At 36.0% G+C, this 23,092-nt stretch overlaps 1 protein-coding gene across 2 annotated transcripts in view; it reads right to left on the bottom strand.

Moving 5' to 3' along the window:
• GRM4 (glutamate metabotropic receptor 4) overlaps positions 1–23,092 on the bottom strand; it is a 355,948-nt gene that overhangs the window by 1,702 nt on the left and 331,154 nt on the right. For both annotated transcript variants that reach the window (XM_034414637.3, XM_034414638.3), the window contains one exon: positions 7,858–8,104. In XM_034414637.3, the coding sequence (XP_034270528.1) occupies positions 7,858–8,104 (247 nt within the window). The remainder of the gene's footprint in view (positions 1–7,857; positions 8,105–23,092) is intronic.

The following is a 23,092-nucleotide window of genomic DNA, read 5'->3' as shown; positions in this document are numbered from 1 at the left end:
CACATTGTAATAATCTAGTTGTGAGGTGACCATTGAGGTGAGTAACTATCTAAAGAACCATGCTGTCAAGGAAATGTGGCAACTAGCACACAAGATAACCCTGTATAAAGGCTCTCGTAGCAGACTTCCGGCAGACATTGTGGTGAGATCGGATGTGAGGAATGGGTCTCCGTGCTGCCACGCCAAGTTCTCCCTGTTGGAGGGCTCCGAAAGGAGCTAAAGCCACCCTGTAGGGGTGGAGAAGTAAAGTGGGGCACCCTGCAGGTCGCGGAGAGCTGCAACTCTCCTGCTTGACCCAGGGCTTCTTCCCTCTTATCCTTGACAAGGAGAAGAGGCAGCCATCATGGCTACCATGAAGCTGGAACAGCTGAGGCAACAAAGAAATGTGCAGGAGTAGTGTAGATGAACAGTGACTGGAGCTGGGTGAAAAGATTCCTTTTTTATTTAGACCCTAACTTTAAAAGAAAAAAAGAAGAAAATCGAGGAAAAGAGACTCTTAGAACTATTTTTTAAAGCAACAAATAACCATAGAGAAAAAAATCCTAGGCCCGAAAGAAAGGAACTAAGAGGAGAAAAGCTAAAGACCTTTTAAAACATAGAAAATTGGACTTATAACTGGGTAGGCATTGTTCTGAAAAGGCATTATAAAATGCTGGAACTATCTATTTGAACAGCTGACTTTGCTCCCATAAATTGAATTAAATTTGGATTAATCAATTTGTCAGACTCAAAACAATGCTGAAACCTAAACTGAGGGTACCATCTACTGGTGAATGAAAAATATACCATACCTCTACAAGCCTGCAAAATTTCAGATAAGAGATATAAACATCCATCTGGAGGACTGTGGTGATACTCACTGTTCTATAATTATCTACTGTATGATTACTGGACTCTATTGTGAGAATAAGGAAGACCTTTAAGTAAAGTAAAGTGGCTTTTGATTTTTGGAAAGCTGCCTGGACTACTTAAATGGAACAGATTAATAATCCTGAGATGTAAAGAACTATGATTATTGAACTTTCTGAGGAGCAATATTGGACCTGAATATATTGTTTTTGGACTATTGAGTAAGAGTGGAACTTACCAAAATAAGACAAGATGCTCCTTCAGAGGGAAATGAGGGAGATTTCAAAAGAAATGGCATTGATGTTTCAAAGCATTAGGGATACTATGACAAAGAATCATAGGGAGATGAAGAACCTAGTGCAAGGCATAATTGGGAAAATAGAAAATATCCTACAACTGATAATGAATGAAGATCAAAGAGTCCAGGAAAGAGAGGAGACAACAGAAAGAATGGAGGAAAAGATAGAACAGACAAATCAGCAAATAAAGCAAGAAGATGAGAAAGAGAAGACGATAAAGATAATAAGGACTGATGAAATAAATCAGTCAATTAAGAGATTTAAAAATGGAATCGGATAAGCTGGAAGATACTTTTGAAAGGGAGATAGGGGCTTGGGTGGACACTCTGGAGACCTGCAGCTAAGGGGGATAGAGATGGGAGAAAGATTCAGACTGAATGGTGAAGATGCAGATGTTGATAGAAAGATCTAAGAGAGGAGTATATGAGGCAAGCTAAAAAAAACGAATAAGAATTGAAGTATTAAAACGGGCAAGAGATGATGGATAGAAAGGAAATGTTCATGTATTGATATTGATGTATATTTAAAAATAAAAATCCAATAAAACTTAATATATATATATATATATAAAGGCTCTCCTAGCTACAGCTGTGACATTCTTTCATCAGGCGATGTGAGTTCAGCAAGGACCCCCCCAAGTTACAGATCTGTCTTGAATAGGGACAAGCTACCTCACCTGAGGTCAATGACGTAAAGGTCCCTGATCCCAGGGAGGACCAAACAGTCATAGCTACTCAGTCTTGTCAGTATCAAGATAAAAAGTCTGTTCTACCCCATCAGACTCAAACAGTCAGCAGACATCAGGTCAGAACATTGACTAAATATATAGGGCTGCCACTGTTTTCAGCTTCCAAACTTCTACCCCCTTTTGTAGAATTCTTGTTGTAAATAGATAGATATTGGCAAATCAGTCTTTCTTGTTTTCCACAAAGACTAATTCTAATTTTATTAACATATCTAGGTTATTTAAAATCCATATGAATATATGTATGTGTTTCCATGCACATTTCCTCAACTTAACACATGGACATCTCCTAGTCTCCTTAGGGAAAAAACACCAATTCTACACATTTTAAAAAGTGAACACGATATTGTAGGTTTTTATAATATACATATTTTGTACATATTTTCCACTGTATAGCATTTTTAATATACACATGTGCATTATAGTTATCAACCAACTTTCAATATTCTAGAATTCATTTTATGCGCATAAAGATTCTATCATATATTAGTGAGATCTGAAAAAAAAATTGTATAACCAGTCTGACATTTTTATACAACACTTACTCTGCTGTTAAGCAAGGCTAATTGAGAACTAAAGGTAATGGTATCTATGTTATTCAAAGCCGATTTCTTTAACCTTTAAGATATGTTGGGAACTTATTATTTGGGGGGGAAATGAAGAAACAGACATGAGCCAATGCAATATATCATGCAAGGAAGCAGCAGTGCTTGGAGAATAAGACTCATGTTGTGCAATTTATTTCTCCCCTGGGGTGTAATATGCATTAAATGGCAAAAGATAAAGAAGGACAATGGAAAACGAAGAGGGAGTTTGTGAGGAGTTGCTCTTAATTAAATACCCACTTCCAGAATGGAAGATTAACCTCCATACAGATAACAGATTAACCTCCATTATGGAATTATATATTTTTTTCAGTAGTTGAAAAAAAAGGTAACTATGGCATGCAGGAGAGCAGGGGCCTTAAAATGATGCAGGGAGAGCAGTTTCAGCATTGAGATGGAAAGAATATGCATCACAATAGGGAGGAATCTCTGGGAAGATAAGAGGAAAAGGCCTTTAGTTTTATTTACAGGCAGTTATGTTGAGATAGAGGGTGTTGCCTGGGAAATGACTGGGTACCATTTATCTGAAGCACCAATAAGTGAACATTAAAAGCCAAACATATTGTTTCCATGAAATGTGCAACCTCATTTCCACATAGTCAGATCTAAGCCAGGCTTAGATTGGGTAAAAGTTAATTCTGTCTCCAGGGATTCTCACACTGTGGCTGAAAACCAGCTGGAGGTGGTCACTGTAGAAAAGGGTCACAAATGTAATTCAGATTTGACAAGAGTGAAAATGTGAGCACTGTCAAAACTTGCTTCACACTTTGCTTCTTATTTTGCCATGCTTTGTACTGCAAAATGTGAGAATCCTTGTGATCAGAAAATTAAAATGCCACTCTTAAAAGAGACTGATATTTTTATTTCTAACCCTAATCTAAACATTCATCAGGCTTAGGCTGCATTTTGAAGAATTATGTCTGTCTTTCTTGCTTATTAATCCAAATCAGACTCCATCATGTCAACTGTCTATGGAAAGAAGCAAGCAAGCAAGGGAGATTTAATGTAATTTGTAGGTTAACCATTTTGCACTAGATTATCTCTTCTTTACAATGGTTCAATGAAATTAGGTAATATGAACTATTTTCTTCTGTATTGTCTAGGGCCTAGGCAGAGGCATTTCCTCCTGCTTTTGAATACATTTTTATTGCTTTCCCCACTTTGTTTTTTCATAGAAAGAGTTTTCCACCCAAATCATTTCCAAAGACCATATTGCCAAATTAATATATATCCCTCTTAAATCTATTTTTCATTTTATTATACAGTGTTGAATTTTACTGAAACCTATGTCAGCCTTGATATTAATATTATTCTTTGCTGAAATTTCTGTAATGTTTAACTTAAAGGGAGATCTTCTGTGCTTGCTGCCAATATTACCATAAATCTTTTCAAATATTTCATATCTTAGCATGAACTGTTAAATAAAATACTTTGTGATTATAAATCTGGTTTTGATACTGGATATTGTGAACTCATCCAAAGATTTGTCTTATTTAGATTGGGATATATTTTAAATGAATTATAAATGCAGTTTGATATTTTGATTCGTACTGATATTTCTCTTTGAACAAGTCCTGACTCAATCTAATGTAGAAAAAGCTGTACACAAATAAACAGATTAAAGAGAGACAACTTTTTCTTGATTATTTTTTACTATACTGGAACCAGTCTCCCTCTTTGTTTGCTCTGAATGATTAGCTCTTCAGGGTTCTATTGCTGTTGGTTCCCAGCCTCCTAAGTTTGGAAAATGGGTATTACATGGCTAACAACATATCTCAGTTCTACAGTTCCTAAGATTTCTCCACCCCTGCCTGGCAAGCCTAATGCTGGAAGCAGAAAGCTGAATGTGATTGGTGTTTTTTCACCTGGGATGACGTCTTTTTGACAAATGAAGTTTATTGAAGATTTCAGGTGCTGTTATCCTCAGATAACGATTAGATGGGCCATAAGAAATCAGAGCTGACAGCCCTATTTGTTAACCACAATGTTTTTTCATAGCCGATATTGCCTCAATCAAGCTCTGTAAATTATTTATTCTCTTGTTTATTTAAAGATACATGACCTGCCATTGACAGAGTGAAAAATGTCCCTTCCTTCCCTGGTAGACAACTCCATAGCATCTCCTATTCCCAGCATGAAAACTGTGGTTGCCCTGTGATATTCTTCCCTGAGTTGCCTTGACATTTCTCTTGCAAATGATGTCAGCTTCCATTTGGACCGAGTTGGAACACCAAATGCGAAACGTAAGAATTTGAAATCACGACAGACTGAAGAAAAGCTTCTTTTTGTGCCCTGCTTTCTATGTGAATGGGCTTATATTGTTTCGGGTAGAGATTCAACAGGAGATTGACTTATCCTGAAAAAACCAACTCCATAAAGTATGGTGAGAAAAGAAAAAAAAACTGCAGTTTATACTTTCATCAAGATTTTGGCCTGAGATCTATAAATGTGAAGTTTTTCACGGAAAGCCAATTAGTATTCATCATGTTTAGTGGCCACTTAGCTTTTCTGGGCTATTTTCAGTGCAACATCTATTCCCATCTTACTATATTTATATTTTTTCAGTATTTATGAGCATATTTATGTTTTTTACAATATTTAGAGCCCACCCAAATTCTAGTTGACTCTGCATGGTTCTTAAACGCTTCCCTATTTGGAAAAAGCAACTAAGTATCCCTGTCAAAAAAAGCATGAAAATTATATATCAATAATAGAAAGCAATAATAAAAAAGAAATAGTTCAGATCCTAAGTTATCAGCAGAAAAATATTGTGTTTTGGAAAAACAAGATCCTGGAATTTTTCCAGTTTTCTTAATTTTAAGTAGTGAAAAACTTTAGTAATATATACATATATATTATTTTAAAACAGACTATATAACATTCATATTAGCTTACTGACACCTTGGTCAAATCACTTGAGTTGATCATATTTTTCTGACAGCTTCTTATTGGAGAGACCAACAATCTATCTGCAACTACTGCAACCTGTTTCCAGTAGTGGCCAGCCAGATGTTCTGTTAAATCCATAAGTGGACATGGAAATAGATTTCCCTGCTGCTTAATCCCCAAAGTGGTTTTCAGAGTTAAACCATCTGTTTCATTCAATGTTCAGTGACAGACATTCTCTGTGAATTTGCTTTTTCCCTATAAAAGACATCTAAGGGCCAAATGAAAATGTTATAAGAGAGTATCGGCTTTTTAAAAAACACTTATAAGCAATCACAGGAAGGAGGACTTTCTAAATATCCTATTTCTGAACAATATTCCAGCCTTTGGGTAGAATATTCATTTAAAACATAGCCCACATACAAATATTTTCTTCTCACTTCTGAGTTAATGAACTTTTGTTTTTGATTGTTTCTTGTCAATTAATGTCAATGGCATAGCAAACAGATTTGTAGGTAAGCCAAAATAATGAAATAATTCTTAAAACTATATTATTAATTTTACTGTTTTGAATTTAAAATATTGATCCATATAATAATTTCACATAATGCACCATTGTTTGGATAAGACCCCCCTCTATCTGAGGTGCCCAGGGAAAATGTATCCCATGACTACTAACAAAGGCAACGTGCACATATTAACCAGATTAGGCTGAAAACCATGCATAAATTAAATGAGGATGATGAAAAGGGCAGGTTGTAATTCTGCCCTTTTAGAGGACTTCCTTTGGCTTAGTAAAATAGAGTAAATGCAATTCTTAAAAGGTTGCTGCGACTATTAGCATTTTACACAGAATGTATAGTCAATGCAAATACATCAGAATGTAAAATAGAAGATTAACGGTGAGGAGGGGCACATACATTTGTGTATTTCTCTATGTACAGTCCAAAATATCAGAGGCAAACCATACATAAGTTCCACTGAAGACAATTGAAGTTTCAGGAACTTGATGTTTAAACATCATCCTATCCTGATTCTTCTTTGCTTCTAAACACGATTATACTTTGCAAGGTTCCCATCCCAAGGAGGAGCGAGGAGGGTTGTCATGGAAACAGATTTCAAAAAGAAAAGGCCTAATTTCACTTTTGTTTGTTCTAGGTTTATCAGTACGTGCTGCACGCATGTAGCCAGTCTTGGCAGATCAAATAATACATGCCATGCAGAACTCTAATTCAGACTCTGATCAACACATGTGTTTGGAGGAGGACTTAAATATTTTATTCCATGTGCCTCTCTGTTAAGAAGTATCTTTTCTGCCAGGTTTTTCATTATTAGCTGATTATAGTATCAATGTTAATGTTAATTATAACTCTTCATGTTGTTTTTGTTTTGTTTTAAATTGTGTTACTCAACCTACATACTTGCTGGAATAGAAAGACATAAATCAAATAGGTAATAAATACCTTTTCTCATTGAAGATCTAAACCCAGGAAAAATAGCACTGAGACGGCTCATTTTAGTAAGACAATGACACTGGGAGGAAAGAGTTAATTATCCCTTCTTTTTCCACTCTTTTTTATATAACAACCACCTTTGCCCCATAGGTCTCTCTCGTAATCCAAATCAGGGATCGTAAGAATGTTTTTCTTTTTTCTAGAACAACTACAGTAAATCACCAGATCAAAGCATACTTAAAATATATATTTAATACAAGACTGGGATGGGCAACTCTACTCCCTCCCCAATGCAGTATCCAAGTTCCATTATTCAAAACCTTAAATATTCCTTTGATCAAATTTGTTGAAAGCAGGGCAATATAGCTTCCTGCTTATTCTGACATGGAAATCAGAAATCAGTTCAGATTTCTGGCAAGAACAATGTGTCACTTTCTTGCAGCTGCAAGGTGGTACCAGAAAAGGAATGAGAGTGAAAAAGAAAAAAAGAGAGAGGAGAGGAGAGGAAATTCACAAGAATCATTTCATCTATAAGCTAAATGAATATATTTTTGTGGTGGAAAAAGTGAGCTATAAAGCAATATCTTTGATTCATAGTGTGACTTAGCCCTGAATTCACCATAAGCTATCCAAGGTTCCTCAAACCATGATATGGACAACATATGGATGATTAGGCAGGCAGGCAGGCAGGCAGGCAGGCAGGCAGGCAGACAGATCTCTATCTCTATCTCTATCTCTATCTCTATCTCTATCTCTATCTCTATCTCTATCTCTATCTATCTATCTATCTATCTATCTATCTAGATGCAAATTGTTAGGAAATTAAATCACCCACTCTCTCTTAATGTTGCCTCCCTCTTAGCATAGTTAGAAAATAGCTCTTGTTCCTCAGAGAACTTGTTTCTCCTAGCAATTCTCCTCCAGAGCTGGTAGGAGTGATAATCTTAAAAAAAAAAAAAAAAAAGGAAAAGGAAAAGGAAAAAAAGAAAAAAGCATTTGCTCAGATGGGTTCAACTTACCTTGTGTTTCCAGATTTTCACACAGTTCTGATTTGGCCTCTCCATTGGGGCGAAAGCCTCCTTTCTGAGTGAATTTGTTGGACATTGTGGCTGCTGTCACAACTGCTTTGAGACTGCGCTTTCGTTTGGGCACATTTTGCTCTGGGTGGAAGAGGATTATGTAGACTTTTGGCATGTAGAGCATGCCTAATGAGACAGAGGCGCTTAGGCTCACTGAGATGGTCAACGTTGTGGTCTGAATGTACATCTGAAAGACACAAGGGAATGTGTTAAGCTTTGAAACCTGCTTCTTAATCAAGAATAGGCTCTGTCTCTTAGACTTTACTGGGAATATTTTCCTGGGCCAAAGTTGACAAGAAAACATGAAGGGTCAATTAAATGGACTATTTATGTATAAAAGAAATACTGCAGTAGAAACCAAAGGAGAACCATATCATTGCAATGTTGAAGTTATAGGGTATTTGTCCCAAAATATAGCGGTTTATGAAATCTGAATAGGAGCCCTGAGATGTTCATTAGGACAACTGTGCATACATTTTAGCACAACACCTCTCTGGAATTCATTCATCCACTCTACCCTTAAAAAAATGTTGGTATTTTAAGAGTCACATTAACTTTAATGAGTAAATTCTTTAAAGCATCAGCTTTTTTTTCAGCTTCCAAGCTTGTTTATTTTTACATATCCACCTGCTCTTTAGATTACATTATAGATTATGTAAATTGTTTGTCATCCAGACCAATGAAATCAGTTCATTATGTGTCTTCAAATCATACCCTGGAGCCAGGATATCAAATACCATTGAAAGCACTGCTTAATTGCATATCTAGTATTTTTTTTTATAGTAGCTATTATAGGATAGAGGTCTTTATATATGATGAATTCAATTTGTGTGAGAGAGAGACAGAGAGCGAGAGAGCGAGAGAGAGTGAGAGATGGTCTTTGGAGGGTAGATTGGTAATTCAAAATGGTTTGTTTTGCATTATGTAAATTTATTGCACATTTATATAATTTTTTTAATGAAGATTTTATTGTTTTGACTTTCCCAAAGGTTTTGATGGGGAATACATACAAATACTGTAAAATTAAATACAGCAATAAATATAATTATCTATCATCTGTCTGTCTATCTATCTATCTATCTATCTATCTATCTATCTATCTATCATCAATCATCTATCCCTACGTATATAGACACTGTGAGAGAAACACAAACACATACCCTCTACCAATTTGTTTCCAGTCCAATATCCAGGTGATGACATTAACATTTAAAGTTTTTCCTGTCTTGGAACCACAATATCTAAAGGAATGCCCCCTCTTCATATCTTCATATCTGTACTGATATTATCTTGTAACAACCTAGTTCACTAGAAACCTTCTCTCTCAGCTCAGTTTACCCAGAGGGTTGTTGTTATTGTGGGAAAATAGGAGGAGGAAAATATATTGGATATGTTAGCTGCCTTGAGTTATTTGTAGAATTAATAAAGGTGGGATACAAATAAATAAATGAATTGTATTGCTTTATTAATCTAGATGTTGTACATTGCTTAAATTCTATCTGGGCTAAGGCAGTACATACATTCCAAAAATAAATCTGTTTGGCAGTGTGCATTGAGGGCTTCTAGAAGCAACATTTTTCAGAGGTAGCTCCCCAAACTTTGAATGACTTTTCCAGAAAAATATACTTTATGAAATCTTGTAAGATTCCTAAAAAATAGCCACATTAGATTGAGGAAAAACTCTAATGCCTACTTTGATGCCATTTAACCATGGCTGAATTTAAACAAATTCTTAAACCTAGCTCTTCCTCCTAGACCTTGGGTTGGAGTGGATGACAAACCATTGTGTAGGATTTTGATCATGATTGTTGGTTTTCTGGACTTTTTTTTTTTTACATTACACATATTTTTATTTTATTATCGACTTGTGAGGCATACAGAATCATGAAACATTGAGAAGGCCTATGAATTTTATAAATAATTAATTCCAACCTTCAGCAATCCATTCATGTAAAATGTAGATTTTTTCTTCTTCTATGGTTAGCAAGCTTGATTTCTCCAAATAAAATAAACAAACAGTATGAACTCAATTAGCGATTTAATCTGATATTAAGCCACCTAAGGAAGACATAGTTCAGGTGACAAATGTATGGAAAGAATGGATTTTTAATCCTCCTACTGGGCAATGTTATGGTTTACACTCAACAGTAAAATTGTCAACTGATTAAAGAATACACCTGCTGGTTTATCAACTTCCTAGTAGCTTAACTGATTCAATTTAAATAAATGTATACATTATGAAACTTTAATATAGATTCCTTTTTTACTCCCTGAAAAAAATGTGAGGTGATTTACAACTTAAGAAATTCGTGATTAAAAGGAAATCAAAAATCTTATTTTCTTTTTAATTCCGTAAAAATATAATATGCCCAAAACAAATAGCCATCAAAACTAATCAGAAAATGGTTGGTTCAAATTTGCCCTTCCCTTGTTAAAATTGCTCAATATAATTTGTCACAGAAATGGAATAATTTGCCAATTAAAATTTGTGGCCTTCTCTTGGTGTGATTCTGAGGTGTATTGCAGTCAGTGATGATAAACAGTTGCATTTATGAAAATCCATTTATGTCACATTTCTTTGAGGTATCCTTAAAGACATATTTGCTGCATTGCATCTTCACTTATCCCTTGTATACAGAATCTCAAAGAATTCATGTATAATATCCATTAAAACCTTTTTCTTACTATGTTAAATTCAGGCTATTGGTGGTACATAAGTGACTGTAATACACTATGTTCACAAAGATACATACCGTATATATACCAGTATATATATAGGGGACAGTTCCCATTTTAGTCAGCAAGTGCAAAAGAAACCTGTTCTCCTTTCAACAGGTAATTCTTATTCAATAGCTCACTTCCTGAGCTGTTGTAATGTTAGTCACATATTACATACCAACGTAGTCCTTCTGCAGTCAAAACTAATTTCACGCTCACTGTCCAGGACTAACGGTGACAGATGTTTTGCAAAATGAAAGCCCATTAATCTGACTGTAGAATAATCCATTTTTCTATAGAAAGGACCTGGCAGGCATCTCACAAGTGGGGGATGTATAAATCAGATAGCACTAGGAAAGGAAACCCTCCTTTTTTGCCCAATCACAAAGATGTCTGGGCAATCCTTCAATCCACAAAATAACTAATTGTCCTCCTTATTAGGTCTTTTCCCTTCCTCATTTTACTCATTAGTCTAATCAGAGACTATTGCATATTGAATAATGACATACATGACCCCAATTTTATTCTCTGTTATTGGGCTTTAAAATTCTAGACCCACTTGTCAATTTGGATAAATCCTAGATCTAACATACTGTACATGCTTTCTTTTTTTTCCTCATCAAGATAAGTTAGTGTCACCTTGCAGAAACCATGCACATTTGAGAGTTCCCTTCTAGGAGAAAAGAGTTAATTGCAGATAAACTTAAGGCAGGCAAAGACGATATATAAAAGTTCGCTAGCTTTGAAGTACTAAAGATTACCAATCATAACTAGGTCTGCTTTCCACATCCATAGTTTAATTCATATCAAAATCAAATGAATACAAAGTTTTGATTGATTCTAAGCTTACTCGATGACAGGAAACCTTCTTTTTTGACTGTTTAGTTTGCTTGGCTTCCTGCTGGGCAGTTCCTGATCCTGAACCTAGAACAAGCAAACAACATATGTTCTTGTAGTGGGTGAACGTGCATACTGCACATTTTCTAAGAGTGTTTTTTGCAGAGAAATTGATTTTAAAAATTGTTAAGCTTGCAGCAGTGTCTTCCAATGACTGAATATAAGACATTTTTAGGCTAATCATCCATCTTTGTCTCTAGGAAGTTCCATCGTCTGACAGAATCACTTTGCTACCTAAATATAAGTCTAAAATTGTCTTAAGTTGCTGAAATTAAAAAAAAAAGAACACAAGAAAAAGTGTCCTTTCTAAATTTCTAAAGCAAACATTTCCTCAATGTTTTCTGCACAACTTTATTATTCTTAATATGCACTTTGGGGAAAAAAATAAACTCTCATGACACAGAGAGGTTTTTATACATATTATTCTTGAATATATACTTTGTATGGTTGTTTTTTTTTACTGTAAAATGACATGTTTCTTTTTTTTATCACAGGAACCCAACTAAACTTTCCTATTTAGGAATCCCTATATTAAGTTGCTTGTGAACCCTGACAACAATCAGACATGTATTTGATCCAAAAGTCTGAAATAGGTGCTTATTAGGTTTGACTCAATGCTGGTTGGTTTGAATTCCATTTGATAGAGTACAAGTCAATATTTTTGTTTCCACAAAATCTTATCATTGAGCTGTCCTGAGACCTGAAATAGATATAAAATAGTGGGAAAGAGAGGTTTCAGCTGGACTGTTGCTGAGTTTAGCAAATGGGCACTGCATGAGTATTATACATTATGCCATTATTGATGGCATCATGCAATCAATGTGACTCTATGGAGCAGCACATCATGATTGTATCATCATATTTTCTGTGAAATGATTCTTTGCATTTAGCTGTCCAGATTCCATGGAGTGCTTCATTTTTCCCCTGTTGATCTAAGTATACTCTTGGAAACAGTGGGATTCAGGGACAGAGCGCAAACTTCAATCTCATCAAACTGTAATCCTGGGGAGCACCTATGTTTACAAATAGAAGCCTATGAATTTGAACTGTATTCTTTAGATACTTTTACTAGAACAATCAGACAGCAGAAACGATGGTGCTCTTATACATCTAGTATGTATAAAGGAATTTCAGAAAAACAGATTTTCTTTTTCTTAAGTGATATGATGATTAATCCTAAAGTCTCTAGATACAAATTTTGGGAATCTCTAAAGTTTGCTTTATTGTCACTCTTGAGCTAAACAAGAATTATGTTTCTTGGAAATTCTATAAAGGGAATTCTCCTTCTGTTCCTCTCCCATATTTTTCTTCCTTTATTACTTTCCATGCTTATTTCCACAGTTCCTTTAGTCTTCCTAGGCTATGTTCTACCATTTCCAATGGAACACAAAGACAAAGAGATAAACATATTCACCTCTATGTCACAGCTCCTGGAAATCTTATTTCCAGGGCCTATTTCTGACTCAATACACAATGTACAAAGTATATCAAACATAGACAAAAGCTGAGGTTTCCTCTTGCTTTTGTTCTTCAGGTTTCTGTTACTGACATATTAGCCCAGTAAGTGGGGTGGAAATTAATTTAGATTACTGGAACATAATTAGTGTAATGGAAACACATTGAATGGGGGAAAGGCTCAATCTACATCCCAGCTTCCTATATTCAGGCCTTGACACCAAGTAAAAGGAAGGAGGAGGAAGGAAGAACAAAAAAAATAACTGATTATCAATTTATTTAAACAGAAAAGATGGAAACCTGGACTTTTAAAAGCTAAGTGCTCATGCCCTCTGACTGTGGAGACAAAATATAAATAAACGAGGTGGACAGTATCAAAAGTTTGAAACAATTGCTTTTTAAAATTATTTTCATTTGTGCACCAGGAACATTAAGGACATCTCTATCTCTCTCTCTCTGTCCCTAGTTAATCTGCCAGGGTTCAAAGAATGGTCGAAATGCCTATGTTCAACAATAAAATCATTTCTATACATTTGATAGAAAGAGAGTAAAGCACAAAGGCTTAACATTCTTGAGAAAGTCATGTGCTCAGATTTCCAGATAGTCTGCAAACTTCTCAACAGTAACAGATCAGTCCAAGTATACATGGTATACAAACCTCAAGCCACTTTCCAACGTTTCCAAGCTGTCTACTGAAAGTGGACGACAAATTACCAATTGCATTGCTTACAAAAGGGAATTCATGTTGAGTTGTCTACAACTTTATCTTTCCCTGCCAGGCACCAATCAGGTTATCAGTGACAATAAATTTACCAGGAAGATTCAGAAACAATTGCGAGCATCACTGCAAAACAATAGTTGGATGGGTCTGCTACCATTTAGATAGCCAATAAGTGAGAAACAGAGGTATTTTCTTTTCTTGAAGGCTACCAGGATGTTTTCCAGTTCAGTCCTTTTGCAAGATGAATTAAAGGGCTATAATCCAAAACGCCCAATATGCTTTGATTAGATTAAATATAGATTTCTACTAAAATTTTGGTTGAGGAAACCATTGTAGAGCCTGTGCTGTCATGCTCAATAACTGAAAAGGATCAAAATCATCTCTTGCAGATATTCATCTTTTTATTTAACTCAGACTGTGGGAAGATCATATTTCTTCCCACTCACTTCCTTAAAAGTCTTAGAAACATGTACAAATATAGTTGGTGTTGACTGATGGGGCACTGGATTGAAACTCTCTCACTGATTAGGTGGCTAAATTTACCTGGTTTTCTTTGGGACACTATATATAACCTGGCATAATAAATGGTTTGGCTATCTTGTCTGAGCCATAGGAAACTATTTCCTCTCTAATATTCAGCAATGTACCTGTTTTATCATATGTGATTAAAAATATACTGTAGGACATTAAATGAAATATCATCCTCTATTATGTTTGTACTATGTGACCAGGCTATATAATAATTAGTGATTGCTGATATTCTGAGGTGATATAAATCATTCTGAAAATGTATTCTGTTCTGGCCTAAACAACAGTGCTTCACATTATGCCTTGTTTTGATAATTTTTGAGGGGACAGCTCAACCTGAGATTATCTTTGTTAGGATATCTCATATATTATATACCAATGTATAGTAGAAGTTCTATTTGAGTACACTGGACCTCTAGTTCTGTTTCATTCATTATCCTAATACCTACCAGCTAACTATGATCCAAGTTTCCTCACAACTGTATTAAATAAGACAGTTTAAATTGTCTTTGGTTTACATTAAAGAAATCAGCACTTCCTACATTCCATGCTTGAATTTCTAAAGAAATGGGAAAGAATTTGGAATTCTAATTCGTCCTTATTATAGTTCTTCCTTCATATAAACTTGCTTGGATAACTTTGGGTGGGTGAAAACAGGGGTGAAATCCAGCACGTTCTGGAAAAAATAGCTCAGCTGGCCATGTTTCTTGTCTGATCTACCTCACATCACAAAAGACTGACAACATATTACACGTGTGGCTAGATCAGAAATTTCTGAAGTAGGTTTAAGAAAAAAGAAAAATCCATATTAAGGCTTGTTTGATTACATGCCATCAAGTCTGTGCCAATTCTCAATGACCACATAGTTTTTCTCTAGAACAATCTATTCCTAATCTGGTCTTTTGGATCTTTCAACAGCAATAGCACTTAGACTTATATACAGCTTCATAGTGCTTTTACAGCCCTCTCTAAGTGGTTTACAGAGTCAGCATATTGCCCCCAACAATCTGGGTCCTCAATGGTGTACCAATCATAGTGCAACTAAGTCCATCTACTTTGCTGCTGTTCATCCTCTTTTTTCTCTCTTTTTCACCACCTTAGCAAGCATTATAGACTTCTCAAGAGAGTTAGACCTTCACGTAACATGTCTAAAACATCACAATATGAGACTGATTATTTGTGCCTCAAATGAGAACTCTGGATTGATTTGTTCTTTGGTGTATTTCTTATTTTCTTGGCTGGGTTTAAAGTTCATAGGTGTTAATACTCTTCCTATCCTGCTTTTTCAAAGACCAATATTAAGGCTCAGGCTATAATTTTTGAAGAGAAGTCATGATTTTTGCAACTGTGATCCAAGAAGTTTCTAAGGGCAGAACAAATAACACTGGGGCTTGCCTACATTCTGCAGACTCGAGCTTTCCAGCTCTAATGTAATCAACTAAATTCTTTCTTAGGTAGGATATACTGTATATTATCCCTGCACATATTTTATTTTCTTAAAGTACAAGTTTGTGTATATTAATTTAAAAATAATAATAATAAAGAGAATGCATATCAAAAAGAAACGTAATAGACCAATCCCAGTACAATTACATTGTTTGCCTGTTCATTTCTAGATTTTGTTTAAGTGTTTGCTTTAGTCTTTGAAGTTCTAATTTTTTTAATCAAAATATTTGAAGAAATATTGTCCCCAAAGGAATCTACCTGATGAACATGAAAATCACTGTCTGAGACCCTGTTCTCTGGACCATCGCTAATAAGGCCTTTTCAATGAGAATTCTGTACAAGCACTAACAGGTTCTTTTCAATAAAAACCTTTCCCAAAGCATTTTAATTTTAATTGCCTTGCATCATTGGATTAATTTTACTGTGTTTTAGACTGATTACTTTCTACTTTATTATGCATCTTTGTGTATTGTCTTGTGAAAGAAAATACCCTAAAAAGAAAATAAATAAATAAATACAATCAAAATAAATTGCTTGGTCCCCCTATAAACTCATATAAATGTTTTCTGTGCACTCTTCAAGCATAAATCAAGCAGCTTGCCAAGAAGTGTTATCTTTAAAAAATATGTGACAAGCAAACATTCATCAGGTGATGTTTCTCCTGGTGTGCAAATATAATAATGGCAGTAAAGCTACAGCAACATAAGAGCTATGCCAGAAAAAAGTTGATCGGATAATCAAACAACTGCTAATATTTATTTCTTTTTTTTTCAATATATATGGCCGTCCGCTCACAACATAACTCTAGGCAGCAAATAAGAATTAAAATAAACAATAATGATATCAACACAAACTAAAAGAAAGAAAAACCAGAAAGTCCAATTGCCTCTTGCAAAAGCACCTTTGGGACAAACTAAAAGACACCACCCCTGGAATGGTGCACATCAGGGGTGGGTTCTAAATTTTTTTACTACCGCTTCTGTGGGCGTGGCTTATTTTGTGGGTGTGGTTCGATGGTCATGTGACAATTCTTTAGGATTTAGCAGAAGTATTGTCTACCAGGCTTTTAACTGCTTGCAGAGCTGTACCAGTCTACCAATTTGTTCTTGGAGCGTTCCGGTTTACCCATTTGTTTTTGGAGGCATCGGTCTATTCATTTGTTTTTGGAGGCACTGGTCTACCCATTTGTTTTTGGAGGCACCAGTCTACCACCACACTGCCTTTTAACACTGATCAGCTGTAGGGCAGCCCTTTGAAGCCCTGCGGCAAGAGTTTAAACAGTTTTTTTTCCTTCTACCGATTAGCTGGGACTCGGGATGCAGTGAATAGATTGGGGGTGGGGCCAAATAAAAGATAAGAATAACGTGGGGGGGCGGGAGGGCACAGCTCCCGAACAAAGAGAACCGGTTTGATGATGTCATATCATCACCGCTACCGGCTCCGTCGAACCGGGCCGAACCGGGAGGAACCCACCACTGGTGCACATACATCCACACACTCATGAAAAATAGGCACACTTAATTTCATGGCCTAATGCCAGGAAAAAAAAAATCAAGTTTTTAAGTCTTATGAGAAGGCCATCGGAGTCAGGGCCATCTGAATCTTGGCTTGTGCTGCTCCATAATAACAACACTTTGACAACAGAACCATATCCAGAAAGCACCTGTAATGGATGTCTCAATACAAAGCAGGAGGTTAAATCCGCCCAATGCTGATTATTTCTTTTGCTAGTTTTCTATATTATTCCAAACACAAAACTGGATGGTTCAGAAGGAAAATATTGGCCATAACCAAAATCAACTGCAACCACATAATGGGACACTATGATTCAAGATCCAAACTGCAAACACACAATGACCAATTGAGGTGCAACAGGCAAAAACAAACCTCTTGGGAGGGAGGAAAATATTTTCTAAATGCTATCATGTGCTTATATGAGTCACTGAAACTTACTTCAGAAGATTGTTGGGATCATGATGAAGGAATTATAAATGTTTTTATTATTATATTATTATTATTATTATTATTATTATTATTATTATTATTATTATTATTATTATTATTATTATTATTATTTGGATTTATATGCTGCCCTCTCTCCGAAGGACTCAGGGCGGCTTACATCAAACGAAACAATCCCAATAAATACAAATTAAAACATACTAAAACAGACTAAAAACCAATTTAAAACAGTAGATCCCATCAATCCTGGCTAGGCCGTTTAAACAGCCAGGTCTTAAGCTCACAGCAGAAGGTACGAAGGTCGAGGGCCAGCCGAAGACCCACGGGAAGTTGATTCCAAAGGGTGGGCATAGCCACAGAGAATGCTCTACCCCTGGGGGTTGCCAGCCGACATTGTCTAGCCGACGGCACCCTGAGTAGGCCCTCTCCTCCCATTACAACCCGCGCGGCCGCATTCTGCACCAGCTGAAGCCTCTGAGTGGTCTTCAAGGGCAGCCCCAGGTAGACAGTACTGCAGTAGTCAATCCAGGAGGTGACTAATGCATGAGTGACTGTGCATAGGGCATCACGGTCCAAATATGGGCGCAACTGTGCACCAGGCGAACCTGAGCAAACGCCCCACTGGTCACGGCTGTTATATGCTCCTCCAAATCCAGCCGTGAATCCAGAAGGACACCCAAGTTGCGCACCCTGTCTACAGGGGGCAACACCTCACCCCCTATAGTCAGAGATGGAACCTCTTGTTCCACTTGGTCTTGGGAGATCACTTTTCTTTTTAAATATACCAACTTCAATGGAGAAAGCAATTAAGTTTGGAAAAGTTAGCAGTAAAAGGAAACCAGGCCATCAAAGAACACAGTAACTGGATACTATCAAAGCTGACACTAGCCAGAGCATAGAAAAACTCAAAGAAATAGTGCAAGATTGGAAAATGTGGTGTGACCTGGCCCTTAGAATCATCAAGAGTTGGACTCAACTGAACGGATAACATCATCAATATCAGGGGTGAAATCCAGCAGGTTCTGACAGGTTCTGGAGAACTGGTAGCGTAAATTTCGAGCAGTTCAGAGAACCAGCAGCGGAAATTTTGAGTATTTCGGAGAACTGGCAAATACCACCTCTGGCTGGCCCCAGAGTGGGTTGGGAATGGAGATTTTGCAGTATCCTTCCCCAGGAGGGGAAGGGAATGGGGATTTTGCAGTATCCTTCCCCTGCCATGCCCACCAAACCATGCCCACCAAGCCACACCACGCCCACCATGCCACGCCCACAGAACCGATAGTAAAAAAATTTGGATTTCACCACTGATCAATATATTTCTAATTATCCACTAGTTATTTAATAAGTAGAGGTCAGAACTGCATACAGATGTAACATTCCAGTGTACAGATGCAAAGAGAATATAATGGAATTGAAATTAGGCCCACGGGACATACTGTATGCTGACATACACATACATACACACATATATACATATATTACCGTGGTAGCAAAAAATAAATAAATGTATATTTTAAAAAATCCTTTCTCACTCCTATGGGTAATATGTGTTTTTCTCAATCTCCAGTTCAATTTTATCTTGTGGTTCAGCAATAAAATAAAGAAAAAAAATACATCTCTAAATTTCCTTTATTATGTTTTAGATATGCCACAGATCCACTTCAGTGCACACTTTAAATTGTTAACAGGAACTGTATCGTCAATCTCATTCTCTTTGCTCAGCTTGTTCACTAGGGAAAGGAGCAATATACTCCCTAATCCAGGCAGCTGTGATTTGTTAGTCCTCGTGGGAACAAAGCCAAGACACAAGCTCATCAAACAAAACAGAAAACTAGCTGAATCTTTTACATTCAAAAAAATCTTGTTCCAGATTTTTTTTGTTTCATAGACAACAGGAATGAGTTTATTTTAGGCTGTAAACAGACTACAGATTCTGATCTGAAATCAGTGATATACTGCCTATAATGTTTTTTATACACACACACATATACACTCAAATGGAATGTATTACGAGGCAGGAAAGGGTTCAGAAAAATGGGATGGTCAATTCTGTTCAACTGACATCTGTTCAACTTCAGATGTTCTACAGTCACAAGGTGCAAAAGGATAGTATTGAATAATGGATGTAAAATAGGTGACAAAATTTGGTCATCCAGAATTTTTTAAGCGATCAATTCCTTACTTTCTTCCTCAAAGTCCAGTAAAACTCTTTTAACTTTTACTTCGGGTTCAAACCCAGGCTGTAAGCTTTCCAGCTGACAAGCTTAGCATTTTTAATCATTGCACCCCTCTCTTTTTTCTATTTCTTATGTATAAACAAATCTTTAAAAGACTCATCATTCAGTCCTGGTTAAGAAAAAGCCATTACAAGCTGCTAGAAAAGAAAAAACATATATTTTAAGCTTAATTGAATAAGCCAACTTTATGTTCCTTCTTATTTTTGTAAGTTTTTATATTTGTCCCTTTTAAGTAGTGCCCCTAGAGCTGGTTTCTTCTCTCTCTTTATCTTTTCTCAGGAACTCCTTCATAAGTATAATACATCTCTTTGTAAGTCTACAATGAGAAGGTTTTCCAAGGCATTCTTCTACACATAAAATGACACATCCAAGTCATTTTATTTATTATTTGTTTGTCCCTTTTAACTATTAAAACATCAGCCAGTTTCATTTGTAAGTCTCGGGTAACATCTCTGTCCATATTATTCTTGTAGTCTTTCATTTTTAAATCCATATCCAAAACAGCCTGATTATCAGTTGTATCCTCTTCTATATCTTCTTTCAAATCCATTTTTATAGTAGCAAAGAATCTTAGGAGAAAGTTCTGAGTACATTGGTGCTAAATTTCCTTGAATTCTTCCAGGGTTGACATACTTTCCTCTATTTTGTATTAATGGGTCTCTTCTCCTTTAATTATAATCTTTTGTTCTTTTTTATTACCTCTAGTGACCAGCCTTCAAGGTCTCACATCTCTAATCTACATTTTTTTCATGGAAAGATTCTTATACTTAGATTCTAAGTCTTTATATGCTAGGATTTTAAACAGACCATTCTTATAATCTTCATGGTGACTCCCTGCATGTGGAACATCATCCCTGCAGAGATAAGATTGCCCCCCACTGACACTCTTTTTCAAGGTCCTGAAGACATGGTTCTGCCAATGGGCCTGGAGACTCTAGAGCCCTTCAAGTGGTTTGTTTCATTATTGTTGTCAGGGGGTTAGGTGTTATTGCTTTTTGCATTCTTTTTGTATTGGAATTTTATCCTGTGAGCCACCCAAAGTCACTGAAAGTGAGTTGGGCGATCACGTAAGTTTTCTTAAATAAATACCCTGTTTCCCCCAAAATAAGACATCCCTTGATAATAAGCCCAATTGGGTTTTTGAGCACATGGCAATAAAGCCAAGCACTTATTTCAGGGTTCAAAAAAAATATAAGACAGGGTCTTATTTTTGGGGAAACACGGTAGTTTCAAATTCTTATTTCCGATCAATCTGGTCCCTTACTTTATTTGCAGTTTTTCAAAATCAATTTCTAACCACACTTTTGCTGTCTCCAATTTTTTTAAAAAAAAAATTAAGTTCTTAAACTTACATGAAACTTCTCTTACTGAAGATTGAAGGAGAATCCCTGATGTAATGAAACTTGCCCTTCTGAAAGTTTTTAATATTACAAGAAAAAAACAGTTATCAAGCCATTTCCAGAGGTTATGAAAAGAAGAAATAGGGGAATCCAGTGTCTAGGCTCCGAAGGCTCCAAACCATGCTAGCATCAGAAAACTTCCTCCTGGCTCCCAAGGTCTGAAACCAGCTGGAGACTGCTGCTTTAGTTTCCTTGTTGGCAGCCTCTATGAGAAGCCCTTGTGAGCAATCTTGGTCTTCTCCTTCATCAAGTGAAGAGTTCATGGAGTTGATCAATTCTCAGGCTCCTCTTTCTGCCATGGCTGTTAACTCTGCTGTCTCTTCAGTCCACCATTGCTTCCCCAGAAGTCCTAAAATGAAGTTGAACTCACTAAGTAGTTTTGCAAACTTGTCATTTTGAAGATCTCTAATAGCCTTATTGTAACTAAATACATAATATTAGAAAGTGATTATAAAGTGAGATTAGAGGTTTGATTCCAAATAAGGAATGGTGAATGAGCACATCTCTGCATGGAGACAATGACTATGGTAAAGATCAAAGGACCAACAAGTATACCAGTCCCACAGAACCTCACAGAATAAGGAACGAATGGAATACTGCTCCAAATAGCAGCTCCTTGTGAGGACACCACAGGACAGTGGTTTCCTACAGGTTTGATTGCCAGAAGACAAAGGGAATCATCATGTTCTCAGCTGCAATGGAGTCTTTTAAAGGCCACTGAGCTTGCTTTCTCATAGTTTCTGGAAATTATCTACTTAACTAAATTAATGATACTAGAGATGTTCCAAATAACAAATTTGAAAAGCCACCTGGTAAGTTTACCATTATTCTTGAACAAAAGAAAAACTAACTATAAGCTTAAGAAAAAAAGAAATAGAAGCAAATGGCAAAAAGTTAAATAAGAAATTAATTTTAAAAAATATACAAACAGGCTAAAGGGCTAGTAACACCTGGAACCTTAGGATTTTTGCTAAAAGATGGGGGTCAGACTAAATTAAGAAGCAATGCATTCATGCAAACATGTTTAGTCTATCAAACTAGTAACAGACATTTGAGTCTTTATGTTTTCAGAAATTATACACTAGAAGGGACTAGTGACTCCACGCAGGCAAAGAAAAACGTCCTTTTTGATTTAGAGAGTAAGCTTTAGATTGTAGAAAATCACAAATAATGTTGAGTCATTTCAAGACACTTTTGAAGAAGGGGAACAGAGGCTTGTAGCTACAATGGCAGAAATAATGTTTACTTATATGAATGTATTATTTGCAAAAGAGGAAAGCAAAATTATCAAAGAAAATGCTTTGAAAAACCAAAAGGACGAAGAGCTGAAACAATCTTATGCAGATTTACTAGAAAATAAACTGTGGATTACAACATAGAGATGGTATTTAAAGAGGAAAAATAAATGACAAACCAAAATTAAACCTGGATAACAGCTTCTTGATGAATTTACAGAAAAGGGTTCCTAAAGCCTTGAAGCAATTTCAAAGACTGAAAAAGAAAGATAGGAAAATCAAACCCTACAGCAGCATTTGAATGGATCGAAGGTTATGATTGTTAGAAGAAAAATCATGGAAATTAAAGCTAATTCGTTTGACTAGGATTAAAACAAGATATAATATGATAAAGTTCTGGAACCTTCCTATGGACTTTTTGCTGACAACTGGACTGAAACATTAATGATTTATGGATTTGCAAAAGAAAACGGATGGGCTATAGGAAGAAAAGATATGCATGCAGCATAATAAAGAGGAAAGAAATATCAAGATTGCCTGTACTTGTGATAAAGATCAGAAGTTACTTTTTAAACT

Source organism: Pantherophis guttatus, chromosome 3, assembly GCF_059756535.1.
Source record: "Pantherophis guttatus breed Tessera chromosome 3, ASM5975653v1, whole genome shotgun sequence".
Classification (NCBI taxonomy): Eukaryota; Metazoa; Chordata; class Lepidosauria; order Squamata; family Colubridae; genus Pantherophis; species Pantherophis guttatus.
The sequence above is the reverse complement of the archived record's forward strand: the minus strand, read 5'-3'. Positions and strand labels throughout refer to the sequence as shown.